Source organism: Carcharodon carcharias, chromosome 15 (genome assembly GCF_017639515.1).
Source record: "Carcharodon carcharias isolate sCarCar2 chromosome 15, sCarCar2.pri, whole genome shotgun sequence".
NCBI lineage: Eukaryota > Metazoa > Chordata > Chondrichthyes > Lamniformes > Lamnidae > Carcharodon > Carcharodon carcharias.
Genome location: NC_054481.1, coordinates 128140660 through 128155809, shown reverse-complemented (window position 1 = coordinate 128155809; position 15150 = coordinate 128140660). Strand labels below are relative to the sequence as shown.

The following is a 15150-nucleotide window of genomic DNA, read 5'->3' as shown; positions in this document are numbered from 1 at the left end:
TAATTAAAACTGAGAAAAAGGCATCTCTGGCTCGATCTTGTCAGGAGAACCTAGTTTTATTCTTCTCAATGAAAGCCTATTTTGAAATACTAGAGAATTAAAAGTACAAATTGGATCATGAAAAATTTGATAGCTTGTACTTCTGCGTTGCTTGTCTACTTTGATCAGCAAGGTACACATTCCTTTCTTAGCTGAAAAATAAAACCCAGCCAGTTAGTACACAGCTCAACAGCTGATGTGGTTTATATTAACGTTAGGATGTCAGCTGTCGTGAATAAATGAACTAAAACATGTAAGCTGCACAAGGAAGTTTCAGAAGTACTGTCATAGAAGCTGGCTACCAAGTGTTGTCATATATGTATTTAGTATAGTTTCTTTCATATCCAAGTACTACAAGGGATAAAAATCTACAATTAAACCAATATCCTTCTTTCGCACTACAGTCAGGCTGCATTCACACTACAAGAGTAACAAGAACCTACATTACAATTATGGCATGAAACCAGAGTCAGGATTCAACTCCACTCTGGCACAATGTAGAATGAAATTCCCTAGCAGGGAACTCCCATACACTTCCAAATTAATTCAAGTCCTAACTTCACACTGATGCTACTGACCTAATGCAAATGCAGCCTTAATTAATCACCTCCAACATGGCCATCGTTCACAACAGAATTGTAACCAATGGTATTCTTCTTAGAAACTATACAGCTCAAAGTGCTCTTTAGACACCACTCGCCATGTGCAGAGGCAAAATATATAATTGCAGTTTTAAAGTTTGTGTATTTCACGGTTCAACTCAACACGATATAAAACACCCTTTATGTGTAGTGTAAGAGTTAATCCTAACTGTGAAATGCTAACGAACAGAATACATCATCACAGGAAATGATGCAATGTCTCATGATCTTGCTCTCTCTTATAGGCCTCATGGTAAGGAAGCCACAGTAAGAGATGTTCCAATGAATTTAAAGTTTTCCTTACCTCAGCAGACTCTGTAAATATTGTGTTAGCGCAATGAGACCAAGGATATGTTATACTATATTGAAATCCTAGTGACAAGGAACAGCATTTTATTTTAAATTTGAAAGTCTTTCTGACAATTGTGTAGAGGAGAACTACAACTGTACCTTGTATAGTTGGTGAAAGCCAAATGCAATCCCAGCCATGATAATTGCCAAAGCGCCATATTCCCGCCACCTGGAACTAGGAGGACCTAAAAGATATTAACATAAAGGGCATAAATAAGCAGTTGATACAGTAAAAACAAAGGCAAACTTGACCTTAAAGGACTATTTGCACACAACGATATCCAATTCATTTTTTGAAGTCTTAACCTTTTTGCACAGCACCATCTTCCATTTCAGAGTAAGAATACTTTATGAATAAATATAGTTTTCATTTAGACTGAATTTGAGTTTGTTCGGCATTTTGGGCACTTTAATTGGGGCATGCCGTACTTTGAGAGAAACCAGATGTATGGCTTATGTAAAATTTTAATAGTAGAAATACTGATAAGCTCAAATTGTCCATGTGCTGCCTGGCCAATGAAAATCAAACAATTTAATTCTGTTCATTTGGATGGTGAAAGTGCCAATATATTTGCATGCACAAGCGTGAACGCACAACATTAGAACAGGCTTTTGTGGCTACTGGGTTCTGGATTAAAACTGGATGAAATCTGATTTATCCAAGGAAAAAACATATTGGAACACCTGGGACTATTTGGTAAAATTTGCATTCTCCCGTAGAAATAGAAACAGTGGCATTTCTGATGATTTTGAAGAAATACAATAGCTAATATGCAACACAGGTCCCTTAGTTTCATTCCAAAAACCCCAACATGAATTTAACGAGAATGGTTGAAGTTACAGTAATTACAGCAGGGCTGCAGATTTAACTCAACACAGTTCATTTAATACAAAAATAGTACATTGATAGGTATGTTCACAATACTTCACTATTTCTAGAGCATTGCTGAAAAAAGAGACATGCTGTCAAAGCTTTTCATCTTGCACTTATCAGGATAGTTTGCAAGAATGCCAATAGTAAAGGGAACAACAATTTGTACTGCATGAGAAGAGGGTGCTGATTGGTTAGCAAGTGGACTCTGATAGTTAGAGGCCTTACTATTGAGAATGCACCAGGGAACAGTTAACTTCCAAGCTTTTGTTTAAATTCAAATTAGGCAGGTCAACTCTGATTGGTCAAGGCATTGCCATAGGCAATGGACCAGGAAATGGCTGTCCACCAAACTTTTGTTTAGTTGACACTAACTGAACTACTAGAATGCAGTATAAATTGTTGTTCCCCGTACTAGTGGTATTTTTGCCAACTGTCCTCATGAGTGCAAAATGGAAAACTTCTACAGCCTCTCTTTTTTCAGCAATACTGAAGCTCTGTACTACAAAATGACTATTTCCAGAGCCTTATTATGTATTTTTGTGATTTGGGTCTCATATGGATGGAATTTTCCCTTCTTTAATGCCTCAGCATTTGAAGCTTTATGTCAGCCACTGTGAAGAAAAAGTTTAGAACATAGCAGGTACAACATTAATATGGCACTATTGACGTGATAAAACATTCCAAGGATGAGTTATAAAACAAAATGACACCAAGCCGCATATGGAGATATTAGGGCAGATGATCAAAAGCTTGGTCAAAGAAGTAGATTTTAAGGAATGCCTTAAAGAAGGAAAGAGAGGTAAAGAGGTTAGGGAGGAAATTCCAGAGTTTATTATCTTGGCAGCTGAAGGCACGGCCACCAGTAGTGGAACAAATAAAATCTGGGATGCTCAAGAGGCCAGAGTGAGATGAGCACCAATATATCCAAGAATTATGGGGCTGCAGGGAATTACAGAGATAGGGAGGGGCAAGACCATGGAGGGATTTGTAAGCAAGGATGAAAATTTTAAAATCAAGGCGATGCCTAATCAGGGAGCCAACGCAAGTCAGTGAGCACAGGGTGGATGGGGCTTGGTGCAAGTAAGAACATAGGTGCTGTATAGCCAAGGACAAAGAAAAGGGCAGTGATCCAAATGAGATATTCAGATGATACTGTAGCCAAATTTTCTGATGATACAAAGATAGGTAGGAAAGTAAGTTGTGAGGAGGATACAAAAGAATCTACAAAGGGATATAGATAGGCTAAGTGAATGAGGAAAAATTTGGTGTATGGAACATGATGTGGGAAAATGCAAGGTTGCCCACTTTGGCAGGAAGATTAGAAGAACAGAATATTCTTTAAATGGAGGGAGGCTACAGAATGCTGAAATGCAGACCTGGGTGTCCTTTTGCATGAATCACAAGAAGTTAGCATGCAGATACAGCAAGTAATTAGGAAGGCAAATGGAATGCTGGCCTTTCTTGGAAGGAGGATGGAGTACAAAAGTAGGGAAGTCTTGCTATAACTGTACTAAGCCACATATGGAGTACCGTTTACAGTTTTGGTATTCTTACGAAGGTGGGATATACTTACATTACAAGCAGTTCAGAAGGTTCACCAAGCTGATTCCTGGGATCATGGAGTTGTATCATGAGGATAGGTGGAGCAGGATGGGCCTATACTCATTGGAGTTTAGAAGAATGAGAGGTGATCTTATTGAAACATAAGATCCTGAGAGAGCTTGACAGGGTAGATTCTGAGAGGATGTTTCCCCTTGTGGGGAAATCTAGAACTAGGAGACACAATTTAAAAATAAGGGGCCTCCTATTTAAGGCAAAGATGACGGGGAGCTTCTTCACTCAGGGGTCATTAATCTTTGGAATTCTCTTCCCCAGAGAGTACTAGAGGCTGGGTCATTGAATATATTTAAGGCGGAACTGAACAGATTTTTGATATACAAAGGAGTCAAGGGTTATGATGGGCAGGCAGGCAAGTGGAGTTAAGGCCACAACCAGATCAGCCATGATCTTATTCAATAGTGCAGCAGGCTCAATGGGCCGAATGATCTACTTCTGCTCCTTATGATCTTACAGGTTAAACTATCAGAGCAGGATTAGAAGTCATCTGATTCAGTCACACTAAATCATAAAATAACACCACATTTACATTTCATTATAAATTCATTTTTATATTGCCACACATTCAACTAGACACACTGGCATCTAAACATTAATGGGAGAAACACAGTGCAAAAACATTCAAAGACAGGGCTGAATACAAAACCACACTGTTAAATATAGTTAATTCCTGAACAAACATATAGCTAGTTTGGGGATTATTATTACATGGGTTAACAGTTCAATGAAGCCCAGATTAAAAATTATTTAACGCCATTTTAAATAATTTAGTAACTCAGTCTAAACAGAGGATGTTGTCACTGGTGAGTTGCGACTATATTTTCAGGCTCAACCAGTGAAGACCATTTCCAGCTCTATCAGATCAGACAGTTTCAGATACTGCTCAAATCTTTCACTGTTCATAAAGCAACATTGCTTTCACTTGTGATTTTACTGCAAAGAGATGGAATCTGCTGAATATCTGGGCTAAAACAGTGAGATATTTTTAATGCACAAATTAAGATTGGATCAATTATTGAAAAATGGATTAAAAGCAAAATACTGCAGATGCTGGAGATCTGAAACAAAAACAGAAAATGCTGGAAAAACTCAGCAGGTCTAACAGTATCTGTGGAGAGAAAGACGGTTAATGTTTCGAGTCCGTATGACTCTTCTTCAGACTATTTTTCAGATTGAAATGGATTGTTGTGCTACAACAATGTAAAAGCAGTGTGAAGTTTCTCATCTAAGAACAAAAGTCATTTTACAAATTGAAAATAAATAGATTTTATTTTAATGTAAATCAGTCTTTTTGTGAATCAGAGATCTGAAAGTAACAATCCTTGTCATACTTTGCGTACTGTATATTTAGACAATCACATATTACTTTGTGCTTTGATCAGGCATACTTTACAACAGAGTTTGCCCAGAGCCATAGATGGATGCCTTTTGTCAAAGATCCCACCCTGGGTTTAACTAGTGGACCCTGTCCATGCAGGACTTGGGCTACCCTTGAAATTGATCCTGATAAATCATGTCATCCAATCACCTGTGATAACAGCCCACAGGAAACGGGCATAAAAGTTTCTTCTGGCAGTTTATTCAAGGTCTGAAGGACCTGAATCCCAGATCTGGGGCTTTAGCTATGAGCACAATGAGACTCTGACCCATTTGCACATTAAATAGTCTATAAGTGTGGAACTTTGGCTGAGCAAACTATCCTTGGGTAGGTCATCACCATCTTCCTCCTCTTCCAGCACTGTTCCCTGCCCTGCGTGAGTCCTATCCTTAGTTCCCTAAGGTCTACTGGGGAATTACTCAAGTGGTTCCCTATAGATTCACTGGCACTGTTGGCCTAATTTACTCCCCTATGGGGAGAAAAATGGTTTCTTGTTAAGTTAGCCAGAGCACAAATAGATTTGTAATGGGAATCAAGTCCTTCAGCATGCTGCTCTGCCATTACCCTGGAAAGCCTGCATCAGTAATGTGGTCACCCACCAAGAAGGAAGCCACCTGTGCTTGAATTCCATTCAGAACAGAATTACTTTAGCTGTTCAACATGGAGGGTTCCAATAGTCTACATCTCCTATGTTCCAATACTGGAAAAAATTATTTTTGCATTTAATTCAAATACCCTGTGAAGCCTTGCAAAATATTCTATGAAATATTCCTAGTTTAAAGTATCACATCAACCAGAGTTGATAAAGTATGTAAACAACCAGAAACTCTACTAGTGCACATGTGTGTGATAAGAGTCAATGCCAGATCATGACCAGGTTGTTAAATACATACTCATGTATAAATCCTACACAGATTTCAATAAGAAATCCCTGTTTTAAAGAAACAGCCTAGAATAGGATTGTTGCTTTATAGGATGAACTACTGATTCAGTTCTGGATTCAAAGCCATTAAGATTTTTTAAAAAACAACAATCAGTTTAATTTGCATGCATTTAACCAAGTAGTACAACCCTTTCAGACCTTTGAAATGAAACCGATTGGTTTTCGTGACCAGATGAAGGACAAGCATGATTGATAACAAAAGATTTTGCATAACCTACTTGGGGGGGTGGGGGGGGGGTGTCACCATACAATTGACACAATGGGTTATGTATACCCCTTTTATCATTGACGTAAACCTACTGTTACTGATAGAATAATGAATTTACATATTGGACAGTTGCAGAATCTATTACTGCCAATCAAAACTGGCACATATACTTTTTAATAGGCCTTCTTTAATAAGAATAACTGGATAGAGTGTTTTGCTCACCATGGGAGGCGTTCTGTTAAGAGGCTTCTACTCTAAAACTGCCAAAATTATTTTCTGTAGGTTTCTAATTAGTAACACAAAGCAAATTAGAGAAAAGGGTGAAAGAACAGAGCATTTGTTCATTTGCAACATTCTATGATCAACTGGAGTATTTTAACCCCACTGTATGTGTTTTATTGTAGTAGAAAGTTCTCCAGGGGTTAACATAGCACCGCAAGCAACCTCCAACAGTGGGCTATTACGTTAATTATGTTTTATGATTATCATAATATAACTACTTTCTTGATTAGAATCTGCAGCTTACAGGAAAAAAATCATAAATATTCATAATCATAAAGATCATGCCTTGAGACTCTGAAAACTCCAAGTTATAAAGTCATATTCACACAAAAGCAGATTCCAAAGTAGTTACAAAATCTTACTCCATGGTCATTTTGATACCAAAATTTAATTGCCTAAATTTACGTTTTTTAATTTGCAGGGCTATTCGAATTGGCTAAATGGTTCTACACATCACAAATGATTAATCGGATTTTAAGATATATTAAATTGAAGAATTCGTACCAATTCCTAATTTAGTATGCATTCAGTGTGTTGCACACTAAACAGGCCACTGCTCCAAGGTTGTTTTTATCCCATATCAATTGTTGAGTTACTAAAATTAAATAGAATTGCTACTGAAATGTCTGCTTGATATTAATGTTTTGCAGATCATAATCTAAACAATCAAATCAAATGCACAAACTGTACTTTGTATCCTTTCTGTACTGGCTAGGCTACTACACAAATCAACAGATTTACTGTTGAAATTTTATTAATTTTTATACTCTTACTTTCTACCTCTTATGCCTGATCTGGTCACCCCCACCCCCCTACCAATACTTAAATCTTGGGATAGTCTGGGTTTCTTCACAGCTTCATCAGTACAGTTGTCAGGAGACATGATTTATAAAGTGAGATAGATCACTCGGCTGATTTCTTTAACATGAAATTTTCTGTTGCTATTGATCCATCTTGCTGGGTAGAAGTTTGAATGTGAATGAAGGTATTTCTTAAAAGACACTCTTATTGGGAGCCCAATACTCTTACCACTTCTGTTACCAGGCTGCAGTTCTGTTCATTGAGTCAGTTAATTCATTGATTAGCAAATGATCAATTGATAAACTATTACTACAGAAGATTTTAAAATCTAATCCAAATAACTAAACAGAAAACTCTCCAGTGGTCTAAGCTTTCATTCACAAGAGCCATTTCAAACCACATGCCTCTCCAAATTTTGTCAGAAAAAACAAGTAGCATATATAAAATGCTTCTTCACAACTTACATTTTATATTAACAACCAGAGGAGGAAAATTAAAGTCTCCTGCACAAAGTTCTATGCTACTACTAGATGATGGATTTTATTTTTTCCTGTGCTTCATCCTATGAAGTTAATTTGCTCTCCCTCTTTAGCTCATTTTGGAGGTATTATGCCCTAACAGACTGGGTCAGCAGCATAATTATCCAAAGCCTTCTTGGCACTTTTTTTCTTTTCCATTTAACATTGGGAGCAGAAAGGAAACCTGGTTTTATCTTCTCAACCATTCACCTTATCTTCATTAAGATAGCTTGCCAAAAGAGTCCAGCTATTATAGTAAAAAGACAGAACTTTTGAAGGAAAAGTAGGGATCTATGTGCAGCACTGAAATTTGGCCTTGTCCAACATACGGTCCTATCAGAAACTTGGATTAAGTTTTTCTGATCTATGTCTCTGGGAGTGCCCAGTTGCCAATACATAAGGGTCAGGACAAAAAGGAGAAGGGATATCCAGATTGTTTGGTCTCTGCCTGTGTAATATAGGACTCTGCTAGGAGGAGTGGATATTAGCCTCCAGCTGCAGTTGGTGTACAGCAGAGGCATAAGGAGGTGGCAACAGGCATGTCCAGCATTCTGCTTTATTTCCCACACTGCTCACTTGTTAAGCACCTAAGGCAAGTTCACCGACAAAAATGATGCTATCACCTTCCTTCTCCCCATGTGATGAGACAGCAGCACAGTGATAATGTCACTGGACTAGTAATCCAGAGATCCAAATGAATGCTCTGGGGACATGGGCTCAAATCCCTCCACAGCAGCTGATGGAATTTCAATTCAATTCGTAAATCTGAAATTGAAAGCCCGTCTCAGTAATGATGACCTTAACAACTATCGTCAATTTGTTGTAAAAAACCCATTCAGCAATGCCCTTCAGGGAAGGAAATCTGCCATCCTTACCCAGTCTGGCCTACATGTGACTCCAGACCCATACCAATGTGGTCAACTCTTAACTTCCCTCTCCAATGGCTCAGCAAACCACTCAGTTCAAGGACAATTAGGGATGGGCAACAAATGCTGGCCTTGCCAGCAACACACAACCCATGAAAGAATAAAGAAAATAACACCCACCTCCATCCCACTCCGCAGATATTCAACTCCATTGGAACCTTCTGGCTACTTCTCCATCAACAGTCAGAAGATTCTGATCAGGCAGGCCTGCAACCACACCCAAATTTCCTGACCCTAAACCTGCCAGTTGACAGGATTGTACCGGAATTGCCCCCATTCTACACGAGTGGTTCAGGACAGGAAATCTCAGTGATCCTGAGGCTTGACAGGAGTAGCTAACCTCAGTGGGTGGGAGGAGGCAAAAAATCTGCAACAAGATGTTCTGAAAAACCGAAAGCAAATTTGCTTAGAAATAATTGGTCGTTTGGATCCATTTAATCGAATAGATTGGCATGACCCCATGGAAACGACTGGGAAATTGTTATAATTAGTCTGTTTACAAATATTCCTAACTCATACTAATTTTTAAAAAATAAAATTGGTTTCGAAAGGCAAATATCTTGCAACCAGCATTTTCTTATGCAATTTAATTCTGGACTCTTCTTATGCTTTAGGTTAAAAAAAAACTTGTATCGACAAGCTGTGCACAACAGCTAGTAAATAATCACATGCCAAAAAATAATATCTTGTGTAATAAATTACAGCTACAAATATTCCAGGAGCTATTCATCAATTTTATTTTCAATTCGTGCAAAGTCTTGGTTTTCTGGATTAATCACAAGGAAATATCCTTTACAGCATCTCTGGAGCAATGTAACTCAGGGCGCAATGCTGTTCTCGCCAAAAATGAGTGATAAAAAGTAAGGAGCTCATTCACCTCCTGTCTAAAGCATTTATTTGTTGACTAAGCAGTAAAGTTATAAACATCTGCAACATCACTTTGGCATTTACACTTTCCAGTATCAGTCATGTACAACCTCTGATTAAAGCAACCCAGTGAAACAGGACGTGGGGTTGCATCAGGTTCGTTTCCAACACAAAGCAGCATCGATCTTCTCTTGCCTGTTTCACTCTAAATTGCTCTTGTACACCTCCTAGTTGCCAGCTACAGAGTAGCATCAGTAAATGCTTGATAGGTTCCCTGCTTTCTCAGTTACTGACTGATAAAAAGCATGAGGTGGGCTAAAAATAAAATAAGGGAAAGAGAAAATAAGCTTAAAATAAATCTCAGTAATCCGCACAACATACTGCAATTACAATTTTATGAATCACAGATTTATAAGTGTTATCCTACACACAAACCTGCTTGATATAATTCAGAACGCCCTACACACAAACTCTCAAACAACACTTATGAAGTGGATTTGAAAGGCTTTCCAAATAGAACAATTTTACAAATTTGTCATTTTTTAACAAAACTGCACTTCACAATTTTACGAAGCACAAGCTACCAAATGTGGTGACTAAACATCTACCTGCCTAAAGTACTTGGGATGGAATTGTAGATTACAATTCTCACTAAAACTGAGGTGATCTCATTGAAACATACAAGGTTCGGAAGAGGCTGACAGGGTGGACACAGAGGTTGTTTCCACTGGCTGAGGAATCCTAGAAAGCGGAGGCACAGTCTCACGATAAGGGGTCAATCGTTTAGCATTGAGATGAGGAGAAATTTCTTCACTGAGAGGACTGAATCATTGGAATTGTTTACCCCAGAGAGCTGTGGATGCTCCATCATTAAGACTGAGATCAACAGACAGGGAATCAAGGGATATGCGGAGCAGGTGGGAAAATGGAGTTAAAGCAGATCAGTATTGAATGGCAGAACAGGCTCAAGGGCTATATAGTCTACTCCTTATGTTCGCATATTCTTAAATCTCATCAGTTTATCAGCTGCTCCAACAGCACACCCTAACACTAAAGTCACAAACCATTTACTTTCGAGGACTGTCTCTGACAGCAACTCTGCCAAGGAAACATACAATACTGGAGGCGTGTCTCTTCAAGCACTGTGCATTGCTGGTGGAAAACAGAAACTCTGGCCCCAAGGTCAAATACACCATTTTAGTCTGGTCAGTATCTGTTGACATATCGAAATATCTGCCCATAGATGAGTGCCAGAGATCTGGCAACAGTGGTAGATCTGTAATATAAATGGGTATCAGATGGCCACCATCATTACACTCAAATGAATTTCTGGATTTCCCAAACCAGCTCATGAACTCTCTGAAAGAAATTACTAACTTGCGCCAAATTGTAGGTAGCTGTATGTTATGGGCCACAGCCACCAAATTAATTAGTATGCATTAATTTATATTTCCTTCCAGCTGCTAGATCACCAGCCCATTAGTCCGGGCTGGATTCAAATGCTCCAAAGGTGAAAGGACAGTGTTTTAACCCAGTGTAAAATGAACAGAAAAGTCACTTCTGCACAGCTGCAAGAGACATTCAGCAGTAAAAATGCAGAACTTGAATAAAGACAGTTGTGACAGACATGCTATTTGCTGTCAGATGGGAGGTATGGTTGGAAGGATGATGATTATTAATTGTAGATAATAAGCTAAAATATAATCTTTTGCTGAATCAGAGAAATAGATTAAATAAGCTGATTTGGAAACAATTCAGCATTTTTAACCAAAAGATTTTGACCATCCGAAAAGGAGGAAAAAATTGTTATAAGAAGCACAGGTATTGCAATTGCAAACATGTTCCGACTGGAGTAGCATAGTCTGTGCTAGGTACATTAATTTCTACAAATCTGCAAATTCATATTCATATTCAGATGTCAGTTTGGTTCAATTAGCGGTACTCTTGCCTCAGAGAATCTAGGTTGCAAGTTCAGAGGGACGTCATCCAGCTGAGACATTATACCAAATTCAAGTTAATGTAAAAAATTCCATGGTTCTTTCTCAAGCTCCATATTGGCTGCTGGCTAACATTCTTCCCTCAATTCTCAGCACCATAAAAACAGACTAAACTAGTCATTCATCTCATCTGCTCGCTGAATACAAAACTGGCTGCCAGATTTATTTAAAACAAAGGGAGATCATTTCAAAAAGTAACTAGTCAAGTTTGAAGAGCTTGGAAATGTCCCCAAGTGACTTCATAACCATTGATTTTCTTCTGTAGTCACTTGTAAATTCTAATCTGAGGGAAACAAAATGTGGACCTCCTCACAAGTTGGAAAGTCATTCAGATAATAGCAAAATGCTGCATTCCAAGACCATACTCCTGTCAGTAAAGTTAAATAAACAAAATGCATCTAATATAGGAAATGAAAGTACTAGTGGGTGTTTAAATGTCAGTTTGTGAGGTAGGGGCTGGGGAGAGGAGGGGTGGGGCAGTAGAATACCAGAGGTGCCTGGAGCCCCATTGCTTCTAATCTACATAAACAAATGATGCCAAAATCAATTTTAAGCTTGTCAAATTTGTAGAAGACACTAAAATAGAAAGAGCAGTAGAGCGGAGAATACAGTTAATCATTTGTAGAAGCTTTTAGGTTATGCAAATGGTCAGACAAATAGCTAATGAGACTCAATAATGAATGTAAAGTATCACACATTGAGAGGAAAAATGTCTGGCAGAAGTACACAAATGAATGGAATTAGCACAGTGAGATTCAGAAAGGGGCCTGGGAGTGGAAATAAATGCATTACTGCCAGTATCTAGACAATCTGGCAAGGCAGTTAAAAAAGCCAACAGATTGTTCGTATATATAGTTAGAATAGTAGAGTGCAAGTCTACAGAGGTTCATGTTAATGCTTTATAATCCACTGGTTGGTCCCCACCCAGTGTGCTGTTTCAGTTGTGGTTAACATGTTACAAAAGACTTGCACGCATTGAAGAAGGAAAAGAACAAAAACTGTCCAAGGATAAAGGGGGTAAGGTATGAGCAAAGGCTATAAAAGCTCAATGAATATAGTCTCAAAAGAAGTTTAAAAAGATATACAGGTTAAAAAGATAGAGATAAGGTACATCTAGATTACTTCAAAGTAGAATGAGATGACATTTAAGTTAGCAAGAAGTAAATTTTAGACAATTAAAGAATTTCTTTAGTAAAGAATAAGGACTTCTCAGATGATAAAATAGCCACGAATTACTTGAATTTATTGATCTTTTCATACTCCAAAAAGCATAATATGTTTAAACACAAAGCAGCATTCTGACAGTAATTTTGTCTTTGAAAACTATTTAAAGCCTCATTTATGAACAGTATTAAGATAGCTCTAGTGTTCCATTCATTATTAGCATACAAGGTCACCTAACTTGCTTTAAATTAGGAGAGTGTGCCTAAAGGAAGGATTGTTGCGAAATGCACTTCAAGTGATCAACAATATTTGGCAATCTACATACTGATTTTAATCTTTCAACTGATCAAGTAAACCAAATAATCATAGGATTAATTTATTTCAGGGTAGAGCCAAAATATGGAATTTTTAAAGATTGATTACTTAACTAGAGTCTTGTTAACTCTTTTAATGCAAGTCTACTTACTAACAAGAATTCCAACAGTGTTAGAATCTCTTGGGGATATTTGTTTAAGTTTAGGTTATTTTCCCGCAGCCATTTTAACTTGCAACATCATTCTGAGCAAGTTCAAAGTTCTTTATCTATAGAGGGAATGAGAAGGGATAATGAGAGCACCAAAGTATTCCAATACAATTTCAGGGTAAATGAAGTTGAACAGTGATTGAACCAATATGCACCACAATATGTGGTTAGACATGATGGTATGTAAACTTTAAAAGCATAGACATTAAAGAAAGTACTTCAAGCCATACAAGTCAAAGAGAGCAGGAGTTACCCAAGAAGAATCTTTGAATATCGTTGAGCTTTATTCTAAGAGCTGGAGTTCATCCAGAGTAAGTAATCAACCATTCTTCCTCATTCGTTCAACCTCCACATACAAATATGGAAAAGTCTCACAAGTACTAAAATGTTGGAGGCAGATCTTTGAGGATATGCACTTTGAGGGCAGCCTAGAGTACCACAATATTGAAACACATATCCTCCTGAGCAGATCATGACAGTAATGCTTTAAAATAACCATAAAATTACTTCAGCTAGATGCCTTATAGTTGCCAAGGAACCAGTGTTGTCACTAAGACTTCAGTAAAGCAGAATACTGTTTTGTGAATTTTTTGGGCTATATATATCCATGTGTTATTACAGGAAGATCCCCAAAATACAGATTTAGTCCTTCCCAAATTTGAGGTGTGTATAGTAGGATGAAATAATGATGATTACAGTTGATGGTAGTACTAGTGGGAGCAATTTGAAGTTCGGATTTACAAATATCACACAATTGCATCGCAGAACATTTAAGTACATTGGCCAATGTATGATATCTTCTCCATATTAATAGCAAAACACAAAATAAGACTCAGGATAACAGTGGGAATCCTGCACTTGTTGAGCACAAGGTGATCATATACCAATGGAGTGGGCACCACTATTCCCTGTTTTCTATTCAACTAGTATAGTGGTGGGTTCTGCATTTTGACTTTTCATGTGACCTTGTTTGTGTCCTTTTCCTTTCCCAAGAAGCAGAGAAACTTTGCAGGTCCTCCTACAACTGATTGACCATCTTCAGCTGGCACACTAGCCTCTGGAGCATTGAGATCTTTCTAACTTTGACTATCAATGTTCAAATTGGGTTGATGACTGCCAGAAGGTCTTTCCACAGGTCAGGAGAGAAATTTTCTGCTTAAATTACTCTGAGATATATAACATAGAGATGAAGATATCTTTAATAAGGTCTTTTATTGATGGTTTTTGGGTCAATTACTATGTCCGAGTCTTGTATATAATCGGACACATGCTGGCATCGCTTCCCCAGGGCAGATAAAAAGTTGCATTCACTGTCCAAGGGTACCATACAGATTCCAAAGATGGATAGGCTACCTTGACCAAAATTGAGTTACACAGTGAAGGCAAAGTAATATTCTATTTTTGCTGAGTTACTCATTCAGCCAGCACTCAATGATGGATGTTGGCCATGTGGCAGGCATACTAACCAATGAATGCCAGGCTGGAGGGCTACCCGTGTCTGTGCTACAACCTTTTCCATGCAGGCAAAAGGAGGTGGCCCAAATATCCCTAGACTTTCTCTAACCTGGAGAGTTCTGAAGTTGCTCTTAACAGACCGAATCCCAATTTTGCAGTGGGCTGGGTCAAAAGCATTTGGCATTCTGGTCAGTTTCTCTCAGGATTTCTCTCCAGATATTTAGGGATTTTTTTTTACTATATATATTTGAAATGTGTGTGTCACTGGCTAGGCCAACATTTATAGCCTACCCTTAAGTACTCTTGAGGACCACCTTCTTGAACCGCTGCAGTCCTTGTGGTGTGTATATATACTCATGAAGCTTTAATCTCCAAGAGCCCTGGATAAGGCTTTGACGGGCCTGATTTTCTGAAATAGCAGGTGGACAGAAGGCACTAGAGTAATGAATTACTCATCTCCAATATAAGAAAGGCATCTCTGCAATAGTGACTGACACAAGTACTCTGTTCTCTATCAACAAAGAAAGGAAGATATCTCTTCTCTTGAAAAAACAAGGCTGAGAAGC

At 38.1% G+C, this 15150-nt stretch overlaps 1 protein-coding gene across 2 annotated transcripts in view; it reads right to left on the bottom strand.

Annotated features, from left to right (window-relative positions):
• pex14 (peroxisomal biogenesis factor 14) overlaps positions 1–15150 on the bottom strand; it is a 195791-nt gene that overhangs the window by 59749 nt on the left and 120892 nt on the right. For both annotated transcript variants that reach the window (XM_041206601.1, XM_041206602.1), the window contains one exon: positions 1131–1216. In XM_041206601.1, coding sequence (XP_041062535.1) covers positions 1131–1216 — 86 coding nt within the window. The remainder of the gene's footprint in view (positions 1–1130; positions 1217–15150) is intronic.